The sequence below is a fragment of the Larimichthys crocea genome, chromosome XXIV (assembly GCF_000972845.2).
Source record: "Larimichthys crocea isolate SSNF chromosome XXIV, L_crocea_2.0, whole genome shotgun sequence".
Lineage (NCBI taxonomy): Eukaryota > Metazoa > Chordata > Actinopteri > Sciaenidae > Larimichthys > Larimichthys crocea.
Window position 1 is genome coordinate 9411207 of NC_040034.1, and position 25951 is coordinate 9437157.

Sequence of the window (25951 nt, forward strand, 5' to 3'; positions counted from 1 at the left end):
TGCTCAAACAAGTTATCTGTAACAGCACCAACCTGTCAGTCAAAGCAACCACACTGTTTATTATGATTTGAACAGTTGAGTTAAACAGAAATTCACCCTCAGTACAGTTGTCATGAACAGACCAAAACTGTTTTTTGTACCAGGCTGTAAACATGTTTATTTCTGCTGTGAAGTTGGACATTTTAACATGGGGACTTATGGAGACTGACTCAATATGTAGCCAGCCTCAAGTGGACGTTTGAGGAACTGCAATTTTTTGGCATTGGCTTCGCTTCACAACCACAAAGATTGCCGCTTGAGTACTACCCAAAACCTGACAACTGTGGATTAATAACACCTCATTCACACCTTCTAAACTACATAAGCACAGGGTAAACAAACTGTAGCTTCGCCCCCATCACATATTTATTGTAGATTTATATTGTATATCTATATGCCATCACTCAGACGAGCATGCACCTCTGGCTCAGTCATTCTGCAGTGCTTTCTCCGATGTGTGGCTCTTTAATAGTAGATGCATCCTCAGCCTCTGTATACTCGTCATTCAGATGATGCTTTCTTAAAATGTAGACGGCTTTACGACATAAATAAAATAAGTGTTTATTCTGACATTTTACCAGCTATTTCTGAGGCCTGTGGTAGAGTTTTCTTTGGAGGGAATCCCTTCTGATCTTCAGCAGAAACTGATCTGGCTATGTAGACTCACTCCGGACTGTGCTGGTGTTTGCATTCCTGTCAGAGTGAGGAGGCTGCAGTCTGGCGCCTGCCTCCTTCGTCCCGCGATACAACTTCAAGGACATCACATCACAGGGGAGCCTCAAGGAGGCAGCGTGATGTATCACTACAGCGGGCATCACGCCTGTCCCATCTGAGGAGGGTGAGGCACCTAGTATTCCACTTCAAAAGCTAAAGTGTCATAATGTTGTTTATTTCCCAAATAATGGCACTTTCGATGTGTAAATAGATAGTGTCATTGTCTTCTTGTCTGTCTTTTGTGGCTTACCTCAGAAAAGTCTATTTCAACAAATGTATTAATTAAATATGCTTCAAGATTTAAACACGTCCACCTATACCTATGTGATAAAATCACACATGGAACTATTAACTAGGCTATTTAACTATTTGAGGATGTGCTTTAAGTGGCCAACTTATCTTCTAGCATGTAGGACAACATTGCATTGCATTTTTTCCACTGGAACCATCACTTTGTCATGGTTTCTCCCCTGAAAGGTCACCCTAGAGGTCACTTTGACATGTTTTCTCCAATCAAAGAACACAAATGAAGGTGACTTTATCATAATTTGTCCACTGTAAGAGGACCCAAGAGATCACTTTGTTTTCTCCGCTGGAAGGGCACCATGGAGCTCAACTTATCATGTTTTCTCCACTGAGCATTTTTCCTGCATTTTTCTCTGTGTCTTCATGCTCAATGAATCTAGGCTAACCTAGAAACACAACATGAAACTAAACAAATTAAAAATCTAATAAAATCATCTAGCTCATATTAAGAAAGGTGTGTAGGAGTACTTATTAAAATGTTGAATTATCCTAACTTCAGTCCATGTCAATTAGGAAAATTACAAAGTAAAACACCTGCCAGAAAATAAACATATTTTTTTACTTTCTTTAGCAGTGATTCAATCTGACCGAATTATATGGATGTTTTTCCTTTGAGTGTGTCCTCCATCTGAATTTTGGCAGGGCAGAGTCGTTGTGTCATATCTCTCCTCCTTCTCCCCATCCTTCCCTCCCTTGGTCGTTTACAGCTCTCCGCCCATCAGAGTATTGGCAGTGTGCGGCGCACGGTGCGCAGCGTGGACTTGGAGATGTCTTGGCAGCATTACGCACGACGACACGATAAACGTAAAAGCCTCCTTTAGAAGGACAGGACACTCTGAAGCTAAACCGGACCGACTTTGATCTTCTGATTTGGAAAGCACTTCATCCACATGCTCCTCAAGATATATTTCTTATCTTTTCCTGTCGGCGGATGAGACTCAGACGTCCCCTCCGCAGCAGAAGCAGCAACAGCAACGGATCTGGATGACTTCTCCTTCTCTTATCCTCAGGTCACGGTGACTATAGAGGAATGGGCAACATATAAACAGCTTGGGAAGAAAACGAACTCTACAGAGCAACAGTTTTTTTTTTTTAGAGATCCCAAAAAGAGAGGATGATCCCACCGGCCAACATGATTCAGGACGAAAGTGGGGGCAAAGAGGACGAACGGGACCAGAATGAGACACCCAAATCCCCGACGGCGAACGCCAGCCAGCAGGAAACCAAGGTAGGACTGTCCCGTTATTATTTATTATTTACAATCACCCCGGATTGACTGATATAGTGTGGGATCGCACTGTGCATCAGTCCAGCTCTTATTAATAGAGCAGGGTAAACAAACTTCTCTCAACATGACCATAAAACCGAGTCAACAGGGAACAGCTCCCAAAAAGAACAACATGTATTTAAACTGTCACTTTTTTATCACTGACAAGCGACAAAACAGCCAGATCCCGAGTACATTTAAGGAGGATACCATGCCTATTATACTGATTTTAAAAAATATCATCAGCTGTTCAAATAGGACACAAACATAACATGTTTAAAGTGCCACAAAGAGTCACTACAGACTCGCGTTTAGTACAACAGACCACCCCAGTGTGCTGGGACACCATTAAAATAACATCATGATATTGTACCATACAAGAAAACAACATTTAGATAAAGATGACATCCGTTTAAACACTCTTTATATCCTTATATGACTTTTATTTAGCCAAGTTGAACCAGATCAATGATGATGGAAACAATCATGGTGCTCTGTAGTGTTAAAGGAAGTTATATTATCTGTATATTGGGTTTGTACTTACTACTTGTGGCTGATGTAGGAAAGTAGGCTGTGTGACAGAGATCCACAGCTCCCTCAGGCGTTTTGCCATCTATGTGGGCCACATGTTGCCCAGACTACTACAATTAGCAGTAAAATATTGGACTAGTCATCATGGTAGTGGATGGACACAGCAGCTGTCCCGTACCAAAGCATCTCTACAGGGCAGATCTCTTATTTTATCTCTGTTTTAGATATGTATTTTTTTTCCTCAGTCGCAGCTGGGATGGCAGAGATGTTCTCCTTTGTTGCATTGTGCTCTTTTTTAAAGCTCGGGCATGTGAGCTCTTATTTTGGCACGTTGGGTCACTGGATATTTCAAGAGACTCCTGGCTGACTTCTCACATAATTTCAAAGCGTCTGCTAAGCAACCTCACTCACTTTTAAGTATCTCAGGTGATTTAGTTGTCTTTGAAAGACAAAAAAAACAAAAAACTATTTAATAAAGTGTTTAATCGTTCATACAGACAGGTAGAATAAGTTTACTATCATTAAGTAAAGCTGTGTTTGTGTTTTTATTCCTCCTTTAAAGAATACTGTGAGGCCTGAACATCACAAGCGCAAGGTGAGCCTCCACTCTTGTGCAAACTGTAGCGTACTGCTGATTTTAGTCCATCATAACATAAAAGCATACCTGCATGTACATAAAGATAAAAGTTGTTTCATATCACAACTTTTAATGCTTTTTTTTTTTTTTTAAAGATCGATCACTGAACAAGGTTTAATTCATCATTACCCATGTTTTTTGAGCGCACTCTTTGCTCCGAGGCTGCATCCGTGAATGTTTTATTGATATATATAATCTCATGCGATAACTGGCTTTCTTAGTTTGTTTTGCATTATCCAGCCCAGCCCCCATTAACCCCTTCCCGCTTTAATGGTAGAGCTCACAGCTCTTATAGATTTTGGCGCCATCAAACAAAGCATGAGCTCCTCGATGCATGCACACATCCCCTCACTTTGCTGATTTAGAGAGAACTTTACGTGTTGTTCATGCTGCTTCAAAGGATATAAAAGAAGTGTAGCATCCTTTTATTGTCACAACCTTTGTAGATAAGTACAGATGAGCTGCAGCTCTACACTTGGCTGCAGGAGAGTGTGTGTGCTATATGTTCATGTCTGTGTCTGTGTGTGGGTGGTAATGGTAGAGAAAGGCCTCCAAATTGATTGTTTCCAGAGTGACCCGCAGATTTGATTGATCTTCACCATGTCAAAGCTGCAGTGAGAAGCTCTCTGAACAATTAGCTCAAGCACGTTAAGCCAAAAATATCAACAGCTTGCGATATATGTACAGTATGTGTATTCACCTCATTGTTTTGTACTGTAAGTCAATACAGTGACTTAATCTCAGAATTAGAGCAAATAAACAGCATCTGTGTGTGCACATAGCTAATAAACATAAAAAAAGGGTCACATCAACCTTGAGCACCCAGCTAAAAAACAGTAACACCCTACAGGTGTTGTACCTGTTTACAGTTATGCATCAGGCCTGTACTGTCTGTTAGAGTCCGTGCATCGTTAGGAGTCCTTCACTACCCTTCAATTACATAAAACATAATCAAGTCTTTCAATCAGAGACCTGCAGCCACACGCACAAGCCAGAAACCAGAAGCATAAAATCACATTACAGTGGCTTAGACATTTTTTTATTGCATGTTTGGGTCCAGAATGAAATGGGTTTCACAGAGGAGGAAGTACACACTGAGAGGTTAAATGAGGAGCTGTCAGTGTGGAGTGTTATGAATAGCATTACTGTAGAGACTAATGAGATTGATAGAAGCTGTGGCCAGAAACAGCAGCACAGTGTGTGAGAAATAGTGTTGACGTGATGCATCGCCCCAACCAGGAAATCACATTACCTTCCAGGTAGGGAACCTCGAAGGTTTTCTACTCAGCGGTGATAAGTTTCCCCTATCAGTGTGGTCTTTTTATCGGCCTTGGGACATTTGCCTGAAGGTTCTAGAGACTACGTTTGTAATTTATTGAGGTTATAACAGGAATGAATTTACTTCACGTCTCACTCAGTTGCTCTGATCTTTCCTCTCTCCTCATTAATTCTATTCTCTTTCTCTCCCTCGCTCCATTTTTCTCCAACCCTTCTCCTCTTTTTTTTTCAGCTGCAGAGACTCAAGCGCTCTTTGTCCTTCAAGACCAAGAGCATCCGCAGCAAGAGCGCGGACAACTTCTTCCGAACCAGCAACGACACCAAGATGGAGCTGCTCTCTGACGTGAGCAGCAGCACGGGCCATCTCTGCAACATCGGGATGGCCCCGCCGCACACCACCAACCTCCCCATCCCTCCGGTCCCTCCGGCCATCCCCAGCGCTCCTCCTCCCACATCGCGCTCCCAGTCACGCAACCCGCTGCAGGTAGACTCAGCAGGACACTGCTTCATGGAGCACATCTTCAAGAAGCCCACGTTCTGCGATGTCTGCAACCACATGATCGTAGGTATGGTTACAATCCCTCCCTCTTTCGTCAGATATGAAACAAAGAATCCTGCACATCATAATAAACTTTAGAATCTTTTCATAATTAGACCTCCATCAGCTTATCCATTAAGATAAATATGTACCAACATAAGGACTATAAGCAGGACGTAAGAGTCTATCAAAACACACTCAGATAGGCATCTGATACTGAGCTTTCAATTTGACCTGCTGACACACGACCAAAATCTTTCCGTCCTCGTTTTTTACACGCTGAGCCAGTTTCCTCCATCTCTCTGCTGGGGTGTCAGATAACCAACCACAGTCGTGCCAGCTCTTTTACCTGTTCTCCCCTCACAGATGTTCCAGTTTCGCCTCCTTGTCCACTAAGTCTTTATATCTCAGGGCCTCTGCAGCATCATAATGACATGGGCTGCCCATACCATCTGCTCAGTGAGCCCCTGGTATCACGTTTGGTAGCACATAAAAGACCTCTGTTGGGTGGGTTACAAAACAGGCATGTAAATGCATGCATAAATACTTGTTTGTGAGTTTGCCAGCAGGGTGTTCAATCAGACGTCAAAAATAAGAAATGCAAAAACAAATAGTTTGTATTTCAGTTTAAGTTTGGAGTTAAAACACAACTTAACATGACATAAACACACAGTCAGCTGTTAAAAATATCAGTTTGTAACTTTGATTCTGTGTATTGTAGTTTTTTGAGTCAGCATTTTAATACATTAAAGAAGCTGTAATGATTCTTTTTATATTAACAATGTATTTATGTATATCTCTCAATAATAAAAGCTCATTGTTTTGGTTTTATGGCCCATATCACTATTTACTACTCTCATCAGCACCAAACAGCAGAAAAAGCTAAAGACTAACTGATGGACATCTTAAGATCATCTAGGAGCAGCTTAAGAGTCAGATATCTCCCTCAGGAGGTGGAGAACAAAGCAGAGCTGAAAGGGAGTGAATACTAGACTTACAGTCACAACTCTAAATAAGTGATAATGTTACTTCATAACGTTAGTTGCCCGTCTTGAACAGCCAAACAAACATGTTATCCCAGGAATCTGTGTGTTTCCCACCTTGTAGATCTTTACCTCATAACCATCCCTGACTACAAGAACCAGAGAGTTAGTGTCCCATGTTCAGAGGATTTTCCTTCCTGACAATCGTAAAACTCTTGTAGAAACTAAAATGTTTTGTCATTTTTGGCATAGTCACACTATGATGTTGGCCATCGCACACATCACATACATAAAGCTCATCTCACCTTAAAACACATTTGTTGCTCTGTTTTATGTGTGGTGCGTCCAGTGGCCAAAGCTGGAGTTGAATGGTCCTCTGGTGGTCTGTTAATAATGGGAGTGTGCCTGAACCAGTGATAGGTGCTGAGCCCGCTGGTCGCTGCCCTCTTCTTCATTTGTCCTGCTTTAATGAGAACACAGTGTTGTCGGCGGCAGAGAGAGGGTGTTTTCCTGAGTGTGTTTGTGTGTGTGCGTAATAAGCTGTGATGGTGCTGTCAAAGTCTGACTCAGTGTCCCAGAGTCAAAGAGCAGCACACAGGAGAGAGAGTGATGTAGTGGAGGTGGAGGGGGCTCAAACTGGTAGTGCAAGCAGCCTGTGGTTATTAAATCTTGATGGCCGTTCATTGTGAAGTTTATGGAGTTGTAATAGTGTCGTAATTATTTATTTTAAGTGTTTTATGAGACTGATAAAGGTTTTTGTAAAGTGGAAAACACTTTTATGACTTTATGAATCCATAACCTGCAACAGCATTTTCCATATAGCAAGACGTAATACCATTTACACCAATGTAATATAGTATATCATTAGATATAGATGTGGTGATCTTTAAATTAAATTAAACACTCATTTTACCCCTAGGACAAATCTCATAATGAAGGTCACTGTTTGAGTAAAATGTCTATATTTACGATCTACACAAATTGATTAATTCCAATATGCTAATATATAAGAAGGCAGCCTTTATATATTAAATAACACCCACCTCCTACCTAAAAGAGGATCCTTTATTATATAAAAGCCTGTACAAATTAAATATGTCATCCATAATAAAAAAGACTGCATTCAAATGTCGTGCTCACTGACTCATGCATCGACTAGATCAGTAAATATTTAATAAGGCAATAAACTTATTACAGTTTTTCTGTAGGTGTTCATTTATGTTTATTTAAAACTCCAGTATATAAAAGAACAGCTCATACAATAAGTTCAAGTGATCAGCTGTAATTCAACATAAGGGGAGGGTAGTAAAGTAGTAAAGTTATTATATTTCAAGCTGTTAAACAACGACAATGTTAAACCTATCCTCCTTCCTGTTTGACCACACACGAAAATTATTAAACGTTGTCGAATGTATTCACAAAAAGAACCAAATCAAATAAGTCTAGACTTCATCTGTTTGACTCTGAGCTTTAAAAATAATGTTGCAACTTAACTAAGAAGTTAATTCAATGCATTTTAACCACCGACAGTATAAAGAATGGACAGCGGACAGAGCCGTTTTGAAGCAGGTCGCCGCCCTGTTGGTAGTCCTGCTTCTTCCACCTCTCAGCTGATCTAAAAATTGGCAAAGATGCGGATCACTGGTGGACCTGAGGCAGGCCAAATAACACCTGTTGCCTGAGACTGACTCATCCTGCAACCAGCCTCAAGTGGCCATTCAAGGAACTGCAATTTTTGGCACTTCCGCATTAGCTTCACTTCACGAGGATGCTGCTTGGTTTAAACACATCTTCACTTCAAGGTTACTCTGACTGCTGTTATGTCCGACTCATGTATGTTACAGCATACAGCCATTGTTTATAAAAGCCAGTGTCCTTGATGTGAAACTCATAATGAATTGGTTTCACTGGTACATAAAAAAAAAAGCTCTGATTGCTTATGCCAAGATATTGATTGCGGGTCCTTGCTGCAAACGTCTTATTAAATAAATGTCTACATGGGTGAATGGAAGGGTTATTTGTGGCTGGCAGAGTGAAATATAATTTACGGGGCAGGATTGAAAGAATTAAATATTCACAGCTTTGAGGTTGTGAAATTCCACATGAGGAGCTGCAAGAAAGAAAAAACATACTATTACAAAATATTACTATCACTGATATCCTGCAACAATAAATTACAAATCAAGGCATTAAAATTCCCTGAGAAATTAATTTATATCACATTGATATTTGCCACGATTGAAATGGTAATCTTACCTGATTAACATGCACTAATCTGTACTATGAAATCCCTGAGATACACAGGTTTGGTTAATCTGGAGTTCAGAGGTTAAGATCAAGTAGTAGACAGATACTGCTGAGGCTTTACTATCCCTCCCTGCATAACACACATGATGCACACACACTAGCTAGTGTCAACAGTGTTTTCTCTCTTTCTGTCAGATACGACAGCCGTGCATTTCCACTGATACTGCTCGATACTCGACAGATGACATTGTCTGCCATGTCTCCGAAATGTGTCTCGCACCAGTTCTCCGTCAAAAAAAGAAGAAAGTATTTTAAAATGTCAAACTGTATTCATGCCAGCGGGAGAAAATGTCAGATGAAAAAAAGTCAGTTCATGAAAAGTTTAAAGAAAGTGATATTTTTGGAGGCGCTGACGTATTCGGGTTTAAACCTTCACTCCAGCTGCAGAATTATTTTAAGCATGTTAGCGACATTTAGTGATGACCTTTTCCTTTAGTTCATGGGTGTCACACTCATGTTAGTTCATGGACCACATACGATCAAATTTGATCTGAAGTGGGCTGGACCAGTTTTAGTTGTGAGATTCATATTCAACATCTATACATATGTTCTTTAAGTTATGTTTTATTGATGCTCATTAGAGAAAAAAGGTCATCCAGTGGACCAGATTGGACCTTTTAGTGGGCCTGTTGTGGACTGCAGGCCTTATGTTTGACACCCCTGCTCTAGTGCCACCATGAGGTTGGATAGATGGATTTTCATGTAATTTCTTACACACATCCATGCCCACCAAGTATAAATTGAAACCATTTTTATCCAGTGCAATCATCTCAAAATCTTATTTGAAAATCTAATGGTGCTCCCATTAGCGCTAAGCGCTAATTAGCACATATTAACGCACTTAACGAATTAGAGGCCTTTAGCTGTGTAGCTGCGATTACCCCTCCCAACACTTGCCTGTTCCAAGCATGAGGGAGAAACTGTGGTGGCCATGAAACACAAATGCGAAATAGGCGTGAAGCCAGTGTTTGGTGGCGGTTTGTCCATTCAGGGCTACTGTAGAAACATGCAACATAGTGGTATCCGAGAAAATGGACTAGAGGCACACAGACATAAAAGGCTAATTTTAAAGTAACAAAAACGTAACATACGTATTATATTACATTTCTGCCATATTATGTAAATAGAGCTACATAAACTTGGGCCTTTTTTATTTTAAATACACACCGTCACTTATGCTACCATTTGATAGATAACACAGAAATAGTTGACCCTCTAAATTCCACTCCGAACTCCGGATGAACAGACGTGTATCCAGGTTGTATGACACTCTGCATTGCTCTACGTGAATTTAATCTCTAAAATCCGTTAACGTTAAGACCCCTGATGACAAATGGAAACATAAAAATCACATATACTCATACACATTCTAGGCCTTATTTCCTTAGTTCTTTAGATGCTGAAATAGGTATTTTAGTGGTACAAAAAAAAAAATCTAATAGCCGTGGGAGAGACTAATTAAAGTCTGCAAATAAACTAAAGAATGTTGCTCAGGCCAGTGTTTTGGAGGAGCTTAAGAAGAAGAGGAGGTGGAGGAGTTATTGTCACGATGGAGGTTATTTGCACAGGAAATAAAGAGGCGTGAAGTAAGAACAGCAGCTTAATGGATCAATGTGGCTATTCTAAGGAGAGTGTGCACCGTGTGAGAGATACTGCAGGGAGGAAGAGCGGGAAATTATGGGAGAAAGATTGTGTGGGAAAAAAAATAAGAGGCAAGATGGAGAAGGTATGGGAAAACTGGCAGTAGTCTCGTCCTTTAGTGTAAATGAAAAATGGGTTTTAAAGGCCAGAGTAGCCAAGAAAGAGCAAATGCCAGAGAGGGCAGCTCACTCACTTTCCCCACAGCTGTGATGCCTTTAGGTCCTGGACTCTTCTCAGAGCTTGGAGGAAAAAAACACCTAAACACACACACACTAACGTCATTATCCAGCAATTACTGAAGGAAGACGACAATGTCGGTTTCTTGTACCAGCCTATTTCGGTTTGTTCTCTTCTTCGAAGCACACACAGAGGCATCTCATTATTTCTCCCAGTCTGCTCAAACAAGCCAGTCAACAGCAGCTGGACATGGGGCTTCATTTGCTTCCTGTCCCTGTACATTCAGAGAGACGGACAAGATCTCAAGTCAGCCTGTTTTAAAGATGCCGTGGACAAATTGTTTGCTGACCTGAAGGAGAATGAAACTCCAAGTGCTCGTTAAACAACATCATCAGTTGACCTGATTAAGAGTGACCTAAAAATTGGTGCAGGTTGTGTTCATTGCATCTGCCGCCGCTGTTGCTGCTGCTGCTGTTGTTGTTGTTGTTGTGGCAGTGATCTGTGGCTGACCGATGAGAGTTCAGGCCGGGATCACATTTCTCTCGGTTTCCGTCTCAGATTAACTAACTCCGCTCCAGCTCTGTGTCCGTGAGATTCAGCCAAGCAACACAAGAGCTTTAAATGGGGAATACAGATCCAGTTTTCCACCTATTACTGAGTTTCAAGTGGCAGTCACTGCTGCCCAGCTCCACACAGCCGTGACACCAGTTCACATTACAGCACGTGAAGAGCGAGCAGAGATTTTTCTTTCCGGTAAAATACACACGAAGGGCTTTGTACCTGAAGTACAGTGTGTCCTGTGTTTGCTGTCTTGTTCGGGGGATCAGGTGTTCTGCTTGGTTTCACATTTACAGTACAGTGTTACCGCTACTCATCGAGCCTCTTCAGCCTGCTCATCAAACTGAACATGTTGCATTTTTGAAGTTAATCTGGACTGAAGTGCTGACAGTTCTTGTTCGCCATAATGCACATTCACAATGCACAAATGAATAAATAAAAAAAGTTGACGGCCATGAAAAAACTTGACGATCTTCCAGCGATGAAACTTGAAATGGTCTGATCGATGAATCCTTTGTATGTTCACATTTTCACATGCGTGTGTGAGTGTGAGTCAGAGCACGGCACATGCTCATTGATTAATCAATAAAGAGCCACAGCCGCCAGACTACAGTACAACCACCAACAGCAGTCAGACTTTGCAACGCTGTCCTCTCTTGTTAATGTGGAAACACTGCTGACTGCACGTGGTGTTTTTTTGTCATGCTACAGTATCTATAACGCATAGAGATAATTTGTGCTTTCATCTTTTGTGACTATTATGCCAACATTTAACTAAAATATACATTTTTTTATGTGTTTGGTCTTACAGCACATGCTTCCATAGTCCAGAAAGAGTGAATGTTTGTCTCAGCTGGCCAAACCACTGTCAGTATAAAGAATGGACAGTGCATGCATGACGTCACACACAGGCTTCTGTTGGTAGTCCTGCCTCTCCTGCCTCTCGGCTGCTTGAGCCAAACTCATTATTTAGTTTTTAATGCAGAGTTATTACAGGTTAATATTTGATATTTAAACTCTGGCCGTGTCAATCCCTCCAAGCATACACAGCAGAGCAGAAACTGAAGTGATGATAGCTTCTCCCCTGAGGGAACTTCTCGAACCCTACACATGAATGCTGGAGCGTATGAAATGCGATATGAATTAAATTCTCAGGATCTTTTTCTGGCCTGAGCAGGCATACAGTTCATGATGCTTCAGGGTCTAGACAGTTTCCAGTTTCAGTGCCCAGACATGCCAGTATTACCCACTTACTGCACATTAATTCATACCTGCCTATTCATCTCTTGTACTGTTTATTTCTGCCTTACAAACACAGACAGCGTCACAGCCTCAGCTCACTTCTATTAAGGCCAAAATGATACAATCTGTAGTTTCCATGTGAGCTTTATTTTCTGCAAACGCCTTTCTGATATCTCCACCCTGAACAAGACCATCGCTCTCATTCTCTCTCTGTCCACATTCATTTGTTACTCTTTCACACGCACACATTTGCACACATACAGTGCACGGTGAATGTTTGCAGTTGCAACGTTGTGTAACTTTGGTTTCGCAAGTAAGTCAGATTAATCTTAATTTATGCCAACTACTGTGAGTCAGGAAGAGCTGCACACAGGCAGCAGTTTGAAATGGTTTCACATGCTGGAGGTAGCACTGGCTCAATTACAGTCATTACTGTTCAAATGTTTTTTGCAGAAGTGCACATCGTTTCCTAAATTTTGTCCCCCGTTAAAAGGTTCCACATGTCACTTCACAGGTTTTTCCCAGTGCATGCTGGGAAAGACTCCAGAAACTCAACTGGCTAGGAATAAGTGCGTAAAGACAATGAATAAACGCATGAGCAATATTTTCCATTACTGCTGGCTTTTTGTGCGTAATCTGCTGTTCACTTGCTCACACTGAGTCCGGTTCATGACATGACAGATCCGAACCTGTTTCCTCTTTTCTGTATATGTGTGTGTGTTCAGGTACAACGGCCAAACATGTGGTATTCCTGGCGGGAAACACGGCGAAGCACGGCCTCCGCTGCAAAGCCTGCAAGATGAGCCTCCACCACAAATGTGAGAATGGAGTGGGACAGCAGCGCTGCATGGGAAAGCTGGTAAGAATGATCCACGACTTCTAGACGTGATATAGACAGTACGCTTGCCTCTTTGCTGTCAACAGTTTGGGAGCTTCACGAATATAATTACTGATGTCATTAGCAACCAAAACAGCCACAAGAGAATTGGCTGCGTGACCGTTTCCCACCAGAATGTGCTTATTCAGAAATCACACTCTATGTGTGAGTGTGTTGGTACATCTGTGACCACCATCCATCCTCGTCATCGTCCTCATCATCGTTATATCATCACTCTGTCTGTCTGTGTGTGTGTGTTAGATAATAGTAATGCAGAACTACTGACCCCTCCTCCTGCTCGCTTGTCCGGTTCTGCCGTGCTGCCGTTAGCATAAACAATTAAATCAGGATCTATTTAATCGCCCCGAGGCGAGGATAAAAACAACTATTTATGAAGTCACACGCAACATTTTTATGATGTTTTTGGCATTTTACAGTCTCAGTGCTGATGTCGCTTATTTATAAGTTAAGCCTTGGTTGAGAAATTTGAGGGTTTAAAATCTTTTTTTGAGAAATGAAATGAATGAACCAACACCAGTTTGATTGCTATTCTCTGAAATGCACAAAGAAAAACAAAAACATGATAAATCAAAACAAATGAGCCTTTCATTTGGATTAATCATTAATTATTCAGCTTCTATGTCACTGGCTGAGGCAGTGAGATTGTGAAAACACTTTCGTATGTTCAACAAGGGTTGAATCTGGGGCAACTGGACTTAATTGTAGATCACTTCTCATCCAAGGGCATCATGTGACTCCATCGAACATCATCCACACCAGAGCTCAGGTGACTCTGAGCAACTCTGATGACGACAACAAGCACAAACGAATCAAGTGGAAACTCAGTCAGTCAGAACCAAACAGCAACCTCCGTGTCTGGGAAATGTGCTATGAGCTCACAACCCCATGTTAAAGTGTCCAACTTCACAGCAGAAATAAAAAGCTTACAGCCTGGCCAATCATCGCTCATTTGGTCCACCAATGATCGTTGTCTCGATATTTCCTGTAGAACCTACGGGTGACGTCATGCATAAGCTGTCCATTCTTTATACTGTCATTGATCAGAACTGAAGAAACCTCTTGGATGAGAGGCGAAACGTCAGAGATCTACAACCAAAGTCCAGTTGACCCAGATTTAACCCCTCTTGAAGAAAAATGACCTGGATAACTTAGAACTCCTACAGACTTTTTCTGTATCACAAAAATGGTAGTTGGCAACATTAACTGGTGATAATTACACAAAATAAACAATATTCAGGCCCCGGTGTACTGCTGTTGCTACCAGCCTGCTGATGTTTTCATTTAACTTCAGTTTCTGTGGTTTAATTTAGACGTGATTTGGCGAAGCAGAGTGAGGAAATGCTTTAACAAGACGTTTACATGACATCATTCTGTTTTTCTGTAATCTTATGTAATTATCTGAAGTCTATAAAATGCATCCGTGAAATTTTGTTAGGCAACAAATCCATAAGATGCTTTAATTTCAGCAATTTACTTCCCTCTGTTGTTTCATATAAGCTGCTTATCCACTAATGAGCTCTAAATGGGAGTCATAACGGAGCCAAAAAGTTAAACCAGAGCAAAACTGCATAATGAGGAGGGGAATTTATTTAATAGGTTTGCAGTCAATAAGTCAGATTTTCTGTGTTATTACCTCCCAAGTCAGAGGTAATGACTCTGTACTGTAATAAACCCCCCAACTCACATACCATAAACTGAGAGATCAAGCCTTGTACATCGTTTAACCTCCGGGCGGCACACTTTCTAGGGGCCGGTCCTCATTACTGGGTGATGATTATTAAGATCTCAATCACTTATCATCTGTGAACCTGCATTATGACGAGACCATTCAGTTGTGGAGTTGGGATGGGCTGAGAGTTTTTACTGGAGAGGGTTGAGTTACAGCGAAAGCTGCTTTCACTCTCATAGCAGTGTAGTCAGGACTAAACTGGGACTCTTTTAGTCATTCACACACATCCCACACTGAAGAGAGAGACTGTAGCACAGTATTATGTGTGATTCCCTACCTTGTTCCTCTACAGTGTTTGACTACACCTTCCTTTGGGTGAGTTGTTAACCCGCAAGAATAAAGTGTCTATATGTCATGTGGAGATAAGATGGAAGTTATAGTGACAGCACGGGTAGACTTTCTCCTTTCCTGTTGTGACGTCTTTCCATGAGAGGCCTGAAGGATGAGGCTTGAAGATATGATCGGCTCTCAGGAGTGGAAAATGAGGTTGAGAGGTCAAGAATAAAAAGGGAAGTTCTCCCAGAGGAGTACAGCTCTAAATTCGACTTACTCTAAACTTGGACACTTCTGCAGCCATGCTTGTTTCTCTTGGCTTGAGAACCCCTTAGCGAAGAAATCAAGTTACCTCATGCTCTGGATGGTTATAAACCATAAAACCAGCGCATCAACATTTCTTCATTAGGTTTCTGAACAGTGTCGATGAAGTCACGACAGATGTAGTTATAAAAAAAAATATGTGTCGCATTTAACATGCAGGCCTTTGTGGTTCAGCTGTTTGATTACATAACTTCACTTCAGAAAGCAAAGCTGCACTTAAATCTGTTTATTAGCTTTGGCAACAATTTCAATAATACTGTTTTTTTTTTGTGTTTTTCAAAGACTTTCTAAAGGATTAGTGACAACTTAGAGTCAAACACAATGTTTTCCTTTTTTTAAAGTTGTGTTTACAGTTTGCAGATATAGTACATTGATCATGAAGCTAAGAAAGGCTCACCATGAAGTAGAAAAGAGTTGAGTTTTTATTTATATTCTCTGGTCCAGTTTCTGTGAGAGCTGCTGATCTGGATCAAACATGGTTATTAATCAATATGCGTCAGCTAATGTCTGTTGAAACTGAGCCAATGCTCTCAGTCAGTAACCAGTGAGAGCCCTATAACAGCACGCACTACATATTTCACTTAATACGCTGCAGCGAGGGCAGGTTCCTGATTCAAACTGCGGCTTTCTGTGTGGAGTTTGCATCCCCGCGTCTGCGTGGGTTCTCTCCGGCTTCCTCCCACAGTCCAAAGACATACACTTAACTCTAAATTGTCCGTAGGTGTGAATGTGAATGTAAATTGTTGTTTGTCTCTATGCACCCTGTGGTGAACTGGCGACTTGTCCAGGGTGTAGCCTGCCTCTCGCCTTAATGATGACGATAAGCGGTTACAGAAAATGGATGCAACTACAACTACAACTCTTCCAGGTCACTGTGCTCATGTTCACATCCACAGCTTCATCCTTTATCTGTTCGTGTTTCCTTGGTGCCCACTTAACAAAATAACAAACAGTTGTTCAAAACACTTGAGCTAACGCATCCTTGAGTTCGATGCGTTTCTGAAGGACTCTTATTACATTGTGTGACGCCAGGACGAAGCTGATTTAACAACTGACAGAGACAAGAGCACTGAAAACCATGTTCGTGTTCTTCCCCAGTCACTAATTTCCCAGTTTAAAAAGAGTCATATGCCCTATAACCATAGCAGATAGATTTGTATATCCTCCTTTCTAATATGTGGATGTTTCAGTGGGTTTTTCACCTCTACTTGGTTTTAACATTGTTTTGCACTGAGGGAGAGTGTCATCCATCAATGCATTAATGCCTATTAAAATCTAAAATGCTGACACTGTCAATAACTTTGACATCTGAAATCACTGCAGTGTAGTAAATAAAGTCAGTCGGCGACAGTGAGCGTTGTCTTTCGTTTGTAGTCAAACAAACCAGACGCTCCCAACAAGTGTTTGCCACTTTAACCTTTTTCTTAATGAGTTTGCCCCCTGAATGTCTGCCATCACACTTATCGAGATGGGGCCCCGAAGTGCTCGAGGGTTGCTTATTTCAGCCGTCTCATCATGATAAGTGTCACATGAAGAATTAATCAGGACTGATTTGCGATGCAGATTTCACCACCTGCCACTTGAAAATACATGAAATGTAAACAAACAGGGAAAAAAAGGCAGTCTGATGTATGAAATGTAGGTCTGATGCATTCAGTAAACAATTTAGGTCAATGAAGGGACATTAATTTTTATCAAAAACACAGATGAATATTTATCCAGGACTTAAATATGATATGTATTCGTATAGATAAATATAGATGAATCATTACCCAGTGTGCACATATCAAGGAGAATTTCAATCATCTGTCTTTCCTTTGTATTTAGAAGGATTCGATAGTGATCTGGAAGTATTGATTGGACAGGACGCAGTTATGTAATGGAAATATAAATGATAAATGTCTGAGGACCTTGGGAGAAAGAAGGCGGACAGGACAGGCAGATAAATCAACTTTAAAACCAGTTTTTTCCCTGTCAGGTAAATGGCAGCGGACCAACTCAACCAACTCTGTTCTGTATGTAACAAATCAGCTCTCCGTTTATGACGGTCATGCACGATTTATAAGTGCAGTCATTAAAATCTTTTCATTCAGATAATAATGTACTGAAAGTCATTTAAATTGAGTGGAACTAATGTTGCGCCTCTGGGTAGTGCAGTAATGTGTGTGGACTCGGTCTGACGTCATTTTGTAAACAGTAACAGCCCCACAAGCATCTGTGTCCCACCCTCTGTCTGTCTGCCCTTACTCTAACTCTCAAGCTATTTACCCATCATGCAATCGTTTTTCATGTTGTCACTTTTTCTGGGGCTATTAGTTACCGTCTCTTTCATTACACGATACATATTATCTGTATTCTTGCATGAAATATTTTGCTCATTGCAGAAAAATACATAGTTTTGTAGTAGTACTTTGTAGTTTTGTCTGTTTTCCAATCACATGTTGCACAATATACTTTGCACCACAGCACATAATATTTAGCTTTAACTGTTTATTGTACAATAGCATGCCACAATGCACGAGTGTTGCTGTAAACACAGGTCCTACCATGAATGTAGCCTGCTGCTGTGTTCTGCTAAAATTTGTGCAAGGTTTGTGCACTTCGCATCTTGTTGAATACAGATGGAAGTACTTTGCAAGTTTTGTTTAAAGGCAGAAAGTTTTTGGAGTCTCCTCATGTTCATTAGTATTTCAATACTATAATAAGTCCATCCATCCATTATCTGTAACCACTTATCCTCATCAGGGTCATGGGGGACTGGGGTCTATCCCAGCTGACTTTGTGGAAAGGGGTCGCCAGCTCATCACAGGGCACATGGAGACGAACAACCATTCACAGTCACATTCACACCACGGACAATTTAGCAAATTTAGCAATTTCTTTTAGATTGTGGGAGGAAGTCCGAGACACAGGGATGCAAACTCAACACAGAAAACCAGGAAACTTCTTTCTGTGACACTGCACCACTGTGCCGCCTTAGTATAATAAGTATTAAACATTAAACATTTGCATTACTGGCCGACTAAACAGAGTTATGTGCAGTATTTCAGTGTCAGGCTGCTGCCCGTGGTGCTTCATGTGGATTTATCTCTAATGTCTGTCGCCAATCTCTCTCTCTCTTGTTTCCTCTCCTCTGTCTCTCCTCAGCCAAAAGGCTTTCGGCGGTACTACAGCTCTCCATTACTGATCCAGGAACAGTACGGCTGCATCAAAGAAGTCATGCCCATTGGTGAGCAGCTTAAATCTCCATAATAATTTCAGATTCATGTGGGATGGCATGCTCTAAAGCGAAATGACATCACGCTTTTCCAGGTAGATCTACCTATCTGGTTTTATTTGACTTGTAATCATCACGACATTACCCGTCCTGAAAGCTGAATATTTGTATACCATCAGATTTTATATCAAGTCTTAATTCTTTCCTAAAGCCTGTGGCAATAAGGTGGATCCTGTATATGAGGCCTTGAGGTTTGGGACGTCGCTGGCACAGAAAGCTAAGAGGGCCAGCGGCTCTGAGTCTCCACACAGAAACTCGGTAAGAAACGGATCATCTGTCATGTCGGGTGGTGTTTGTTTTTACCCTGTTAACACTAACTACTGTCACTGTCTTTGTGTAAATCCAAACACAGACATATTGTATACATAGAAAGCTGTTTTGTGTTTTATTTCTCTCTCTCCTACTTCATATCTTTTTGTTAAGCTATAATGTACACACAGACATGAAAGGACTTGTAGATTATTACAGGTCAGTATTATACTTGTTTTATTTTGTCCCGACTGCAACACACATACTGTAGCTGATGGTCTAAATAGATACCGCCACGGCTGGGCTGTAAACACTACCAATAAAGGCAGTCTAGTACGGGCGGTAATGAAGAGAAATGTCGGTGCAAACACTCATGTTACAGCTCTGAAGATGGACTGAGCTGATTGTACAGCTACTCTCTCTGGCCTCCTTTCCTTGTGTGTGTAATACACAGGGAAATCTGTCTTTCATAGCTTATCACTTCTAATGTAAACTAAACTGTATGTGCCGTCTGGATATGTGCCTCCCTATGATGACATCTGAAAGCTGTTGGGTTTGGTCCATCCTGTCCTGTCCTGAGCAGCTGTTAGTGAATGGGTGTGTGCATGTGTCGGTAGAGGCTCACAGAGACAATATGATCTCAATAGGGGTTATGATAATAGTTTCCAAATGCAGGCTTAGAAACAGTACGTTTGCTGCAGTAGGGTTTTCTCCGAAATAGCTTGTTAGCCTGTGAAAGCGGATGAATTTGAGCTTTGTGCCCAGTAAATCTTTTTATCTTTATCTGTCTTTATACTTCTGTCTGTATTTATCTCTATTCTCTCATCCGTCTAATCTCTGCAGACCAGTGACTTGGATAAAGTTCCAGAAGAAGTGGTGGCTCACAGCAGTAGGCAGGAGCTGTCGAGAAAACACAGCGATGATGGTGAGTATTCGTTGCGGTACATTCTGTGCATCTGGATCAAAGCCATGTGGTGACACGGACACAAAAAACACACCGCCGTGGCTCTTCCCACAAAAGAATGCGAGAAGGTTGCAACATTGAATTCTTCTCCTATGAACCATCAAATGAGCTTCTTTGCTGTTTTACACTGAACTGAACTCACTCTTTTTGACCCAGCTGTAGACTACCTCTCTCTTTTTAAATCACTCTAGTGGTGGGTGGGGTTTTTTCAGCTACACAATAGGGTGAGATGAGGGGCAAAGCACTGACCCTTGTGCTGCTGGAGTATTTCTCTCAGAAAATAACACCAGACCCAACAAAAGAAGAAAAGAACCTTCTTGTGCCGGTGCCAAATGTCGGCCACATTTGCTTATGTCTTGATAGTGCTAATAAAATGAAGAATTATCTCCAAGACCAGGCCAAGATGCCTCATAATCAAATTGTTTGATTGCTATTACATCTGCTGAGTACATTAATGCACCTAAAGAGACCCTTCATTTGTTCCCACTGGTGTCGATCACAGGACAACATTTATCATTTTTGCCATTTTCCTGTTAGATCACAGGACAACATTTATCATTTTTGCCATTTTCCTGTTAATGATTGAAAAATAGCAAACATATCTTGTTTTTTTATATTTTACTTTTGTGCTGCAAACAGGAATCTAGATATTATTCTTATTTATTGAAATGGTTGGTTCGGTTCATGTCATTCAGTATTTTTTTTTTTTTTTTCAGTTTTCACAGTGGTTGAGAACGGGACGGAGCATTACAACCAACCAGAGGGGACACCTGACGATTTGACGGTAATCAACCTAACTGTTTGGTGATCTTTGTTTGTGTATGTGTACACTATGGTGATATTTAAGTGTTCGGTTGAGCAGTATGCTCTTTAGTAGTCACGTTAGGAGTTACTCCTCCTTTTTTGTCTCGCTGTTAGTGGGTTTATTAATAAATCCATGAGGGATTTTGACACTGAACAACCGTGAAAGTGAGAGACAAGCACCAGAGCGACTTTTGGCCTTGGCTTTGAAAAGTGAACACCTACTATGTCCAGATTTGTGTAGTTTTAGTCCAACAATCAACAACCCAAAAAATAAACTAATCTGCTGGCGCCAACTAGGCTGGACCTCTCGGTTGCGGCTAACCGCTGTTGCTGACCGAAGATAATCCCCCAAACAACCCACTGCCAGCCGGCCTTGTTTTTAAGCACGCTTTGTGTTAGGGAATAAACTCGCCCTAGACACGCTACGAAACAGAAGTAACAGAAGTGTTTTGTATTTGCGAAAAGTCATTTTAATTTTTAGCAGATTTTTAAGCTTTTACCCAATAAGTACTCTACCAGGCCCTTTTTGGTAAGGTGACAAAAATGTAATTCTAGCCAATTGTATTATTATTAACAGCAAAATAATGAACTTTATATAACACCTTTTGTAAAATAAAATGAGACTGAAAGTGCTTCACAGGAGAAACAAATCAATAACACAGTAAAGACAATATGAATATATTGATGATATGATATAGGATAACCATAAAACAAAAGGGTGAAAAATAACAACAATGATAGAAGAAAGAGGTGGAATTAAAATTTTGGCATTTTGACAGCATGGAGACACATGAATTGATAATTATTAGATAAAACCAGCATTGTGTTTAGCTTGACATTGTACCGATCCTTCAGTTTATATCAAACACAAACATCAGCAAAGTTTGAGGATGATCTGAGCTGAGAAAAAACAAACAAATTAAATGTACTATTTTAGAGGAATGGAAAGCTCAAACTGTCTTTCCAGCAGTTTCACAAGTCAGAAACTCTGGAAACTTTTCTCCACAGATTGTTAATATGAGTCTTACAGTAAAGTATATTATTGGTACAGTCTGAAAACCTCTGAGAACCGACTTTGTTCGCTGACCAATGCCTGAACTCTGCGTGCTGAGAACTGATACCCAGCCAGGCCGTCCTGCGTCCATTAAGCATGCTGCACTTGCACCCCCCTCCCCGTCTCCATCGTCACTGCTGAATTTCCCAGGACTTTGATGGAAAACTTCTCTTCCTGCTGTAACAAATCATGCTGGAGCTGACACAACCACTGGCCTGCACTGATAGAGACGAGGCGTGACCTTACAGCAATGTTTGGATCTGCAGCGCCGGGGTCTGTGCTGCTGGATTATTAGTGTAGATGCAATACTGATGGTGCAAAATTCATGCTTGTGGAAGAAAAAGGTTAAACCTCTGTGTATATCTTGCCACCTCCTGCAGAGTAACAATGAATATTTCATGAACAGATATCAAAACTGAATTTCTATCTTCTCAGCTCCCATGGTGCGAATTGTGGGAGAGCTGCTTTCAATATCAATGTTCTTTGTACATAGTTTCTATGTCCAGCCATCTATCCTGTTTACTTTTATACTTTAACATGTTTATCTCTGTTGTCAACAGTGGAAAAAGACCACAGATACTAGAGACAAACACAAAAAAGGACAAATAACCATACAAGGCAAAAAAAAACATGCGCACACACACCTTTCCTGTGCAATACAATCTAGCAGTCCAGCCGCCCTTTTCAGGGAAGAGACTTGAAGTGCATTGTGCTGTCTTATCAGGCTGGACCGAGCACAGCTGGCAGCGTCGCTGTTTGTCTGTCAGCTGACAGGTCCATTAGCTCGGGCTGGAGGACAGACAGATGGAGGCTGCGCGAGGTAATGAGCAGAGAAAAGCGCTCGAAAACTGCTCCTTCACCAGAGACGGAGACTCCAATTTGGGATGAGAGGCTGACACGCACAAATGGGAACACACGCAGTCACACACAGGATCCCCATCTGTTCACACTTTTCAGGTTTAGTGTTAAACTACCCGAGATCAATTGACAGTAAAATAAGTCTGGCTTTCTCTTTGGTTGGATTCTCTGTTTGGGATTGTGTTGTAGTTGGTGCTCTTTCTGTTCGTCTGTTCATTCGAGGCAGCGTCTGTTTATCCAAAAAAACTTCTGGTGCTTTGGTTCTTTTGTTGCTGGAAGAATAAAATGTGTCACTTCCAAAAGCAACACGACTGTTACTGGAACAAAAATATTTGCTAATTTTGCTTCACTAATCGACATTTAAAAAATTATGGTTCAAATTATGTGTATGTGCAGTAACAAACCGGAGAATTAAGACCCGATTCTGCAGTTTCTGCAGTAACAAACCGGAGAATTAAGACCCGATTCTGCAGTTTCTCTCTTTTCTATGGGTCTTTTTGCCAAGCAGCAATCTCTGTGACTGTGACGCAAAGTCAGTGTGGAAGTGCCAAAAACTGCAGTTCCTCAAACATCCACTTGAGGCTCGCCACAGTACGAGTCAGTCTCCATAAGTCCCCATGTTAAAATGTCCAACTAGACAGCAGAAATAAACATGTTTACAGCCTGGTACAAAAAACAGTTTTGGTCTCTATAGCTTATTTCCCCGTTAATGACAACTGTACTGAGGGTGAATTTTTATATAACTAACCTGCTCAAATTATATTAAGACTTAAAGTTATGCATAATTAATAGTGTGGCCGCTTTGATTGACAGGTCGATGCCATTACAGGTGGCTCATATGACGGACATCTTTGCAAAACTACCAAGATGGTGACATCCTGGGTTCTTCAGAAAACCTGTGGGTGACATCACAGTTATGATGTCCGTATTTATCATTTCTAGTATTTTAGTGTGTTTTAGCTCATTGTATTGGTTTTATGTCAAGTCAAGTAGAATTTTATTTATATAGCCCAAAAGTACAAATCACAATTTGTGCAATTATGCTGAATGTCCAGCACCACACGACAGACAACGTTGGTGACTAGTTAAAGAATATAGTGGAGCATTTAGCAGTTAAAAGGCCAGATATTTTTCTGAGCAGTTGGTGGAGGAAAACAGACATAGGAGAGTGAGTATTAGACTTACAAGTGCCATGTGGCCAGACACACACACCTCCAAATTAAAGCTGATATTGTGTCTGCTCGATATGTAAATAGGCAGCTGTTGTTTATGAAGTTAGAATATGTCAATGTGTTCACAGGTTGTTTTGCCACCCTCAAGTGGCCAGAAAAAAGACACAGTGACTGCAGATTCAAAGGAATGCACAATGCTCTTCAGTTGTTTTTTTTTCATCTTTCATTCACCACATTGTCCCTCACCACAAATATTTCTTTTCCAATAATTCAGTTACAAAGGAGGCTGTTATCTTTCCTCTCATTCACTATTTCAGGCTCCCACTGCGCCAAGAGCCTCTCAAGGCCAGTGAGCAGCTCTTAGTTAGCTGTAATGGATTGCCACTGCCTGATGTCGTTTTCACCCCGAGGCCACAGAGGCAGTTTGCCTTGTGGCCGCAGTTAACCGAACACATCCATCAGCTACATTGCCAGCCCACATGGGTGACGCTTGGGGAGCCACAAAGGGACCAGAAACACTTCTCTTCATTACTGTACAGCACCACAAAGGTGGAAGATTCTCCTGCTGTCTTGCAAAAAAAAAACAGCCATTAGTGTGTATCAGTCCAGGCATCGCACAGGAACAGGACACGTTATCATTTGGAGGGATTTCAGGCACACACAGCAGGCAGGATTCATACACAAGGTATTGGTGATGAAACAAGAAAAAACGCCCACCGGTTTTCTGAGCAGGTGTGAAGAGCGCCAGAACGGCGGCGCATCTCCCTGCTAATTGTGCTAACACTTCTCCGACAACTTCCTCTCCACCCACAACCCTGTCCTGTTTTAACTTCCCGAGCGTTCACAAAAGCCTCATCCTGCTTCTCCCACTCATGTTGACGGAAGATTCGAAGAAACAGATTGCAGAACAACTTAAGAATCTCCGCGGTCTATCAGTGTACTGTAAACAATGGCTTCTCCTGCCTATGTGAATGCCAAAAGACTTATTTTCAGATACGACTGCGAGGAAAGTGACAATAGAGAATATGGTGTTGCATTGTATTTGTTTGTCTATGAGCTTTGTCTAACTTGTCAGCTACATATTCAGGCTTCTTGAAAACCAATCATCATTATCATGTGCGTGTTTTATGTCTAGTTGGAGCAGAACCAGCTACAGAAAGACGTCCTCAAGCTCAACACCTACGTGGCCTTGCACAACTTCTCCCCCCAAGACAGTCATGACCTGGAGATGAGGTTAGTTTACATGAACTTGCACACACATGTCACTTTAATCAAGAAATCCCAGTACAAAACTAGCTGTATGGTGACACTTGCTTGACTCTTAACATGCATAGACCCTTGGAAATACTGATTTGAAGTATGCAAAATAAGACTAAACATTAGACATCAGGGGATACGTGATATGTATTCACTTATTTCAATTAACACTATAATCATGTACTAATTGATTGCAAAGGTCTGCCATGGCACAGCTGTTTGTGAGATCCATTCATTGACTTTTTGTCCTGTCGCCTTTTGTTGTGTTTAAATAGTAAAGTTGTGTTTCACCTGCTGATAGCAATTGTTCTGCAGCACACATATCGGCCTGTCGTATTCATACATTCATTTACAGTCAATACACCAAGACCAGGGCACACACTCACAAACATACAAAGTATATATAGTGTATGCAAGTTGTTTAATTTATGTCCGGATATTGATGACATGTGTCGCTGTCTGCTGGTGAAGAGCTGTCTGCTTCTTGTCAATATTCATCTGCTTTTTTTTTTTTTAACGGCAGGAAATTTAGTCTGTTAATTAGTGTTTCTTTTTTTTTAACCTTATATAATCGCTGTATTCAGAACACCAGACGTCAAAGTACACAGGAATAGATTTACAAAAGGAACTAATTAGCTTCCTCGTTTTAGGTAATGGTCCTCAAAGATTTATTTCTCTGGAGTGGCCTCATTAATCGTACCTGTGCGTGTGCCACCATGGTCTATTAATATCAGTCAATCTCGCTTCTTCTTGGATTCATCCAGAGAGAAACGCACATCTTTGGAAAGTCCATTTATAGCTCCCATGTAGACTGTGTGCCAGATGGGATGTATTATTTTATTAATTTGCTAGCCAAAGAAATCATTTTATTTTG

At 41.1% G+C, this 25951-nt stretch overlaps 1 protein-coding gene across 3 annotated transcripts in view; it reads left to right on the forward strand.

Moving 5' to 3' along the window:
* The first annotated feature begins 1769 nt into the window (after positions 1-1769).
* Positions 1770-25951, forward strand: part of stac (SH3 and cysteine rich domain) — a 32791-nt gene continuing 8609 nt past the window's right edge. For 2 of the 3 annotated variants that reach the window (XM_027275238.1, XM_027275240.1), the window contains exons 1-9: positions 1770-2287; positions 3420-3452; positions 5005-5338; positions 12944-13077; positions 18590-18671; positions 18871-18977; positions 19812-19893; positions 20649-20716; positions 24956-25053. In XM_027275238.1, the coding sequence (XP_027131039.1) occupies positions 2174-2287; positions 3420-3452; positions 5005-5338; positions 12944-13077; positions 18590-18671; positions 18871-18977; positions 19812-19893; positions 20649-20716; positions 24956-25053 (1052 nt within the window). In that variant the 5' untranslated portion in view covers positions 1770-2173. The remainder of the gene's footprint in view (positions 2288-3419; positions 3453-5004; positions 5339-12943; positions 13078-18589; positions 18672-18870; positions 18978-19811; positions 19894-20648; positions 20717-24955; positions 25054-25951) is intronic. The other variant, XM_027275239.1, reaches the window with a different exon arrangement.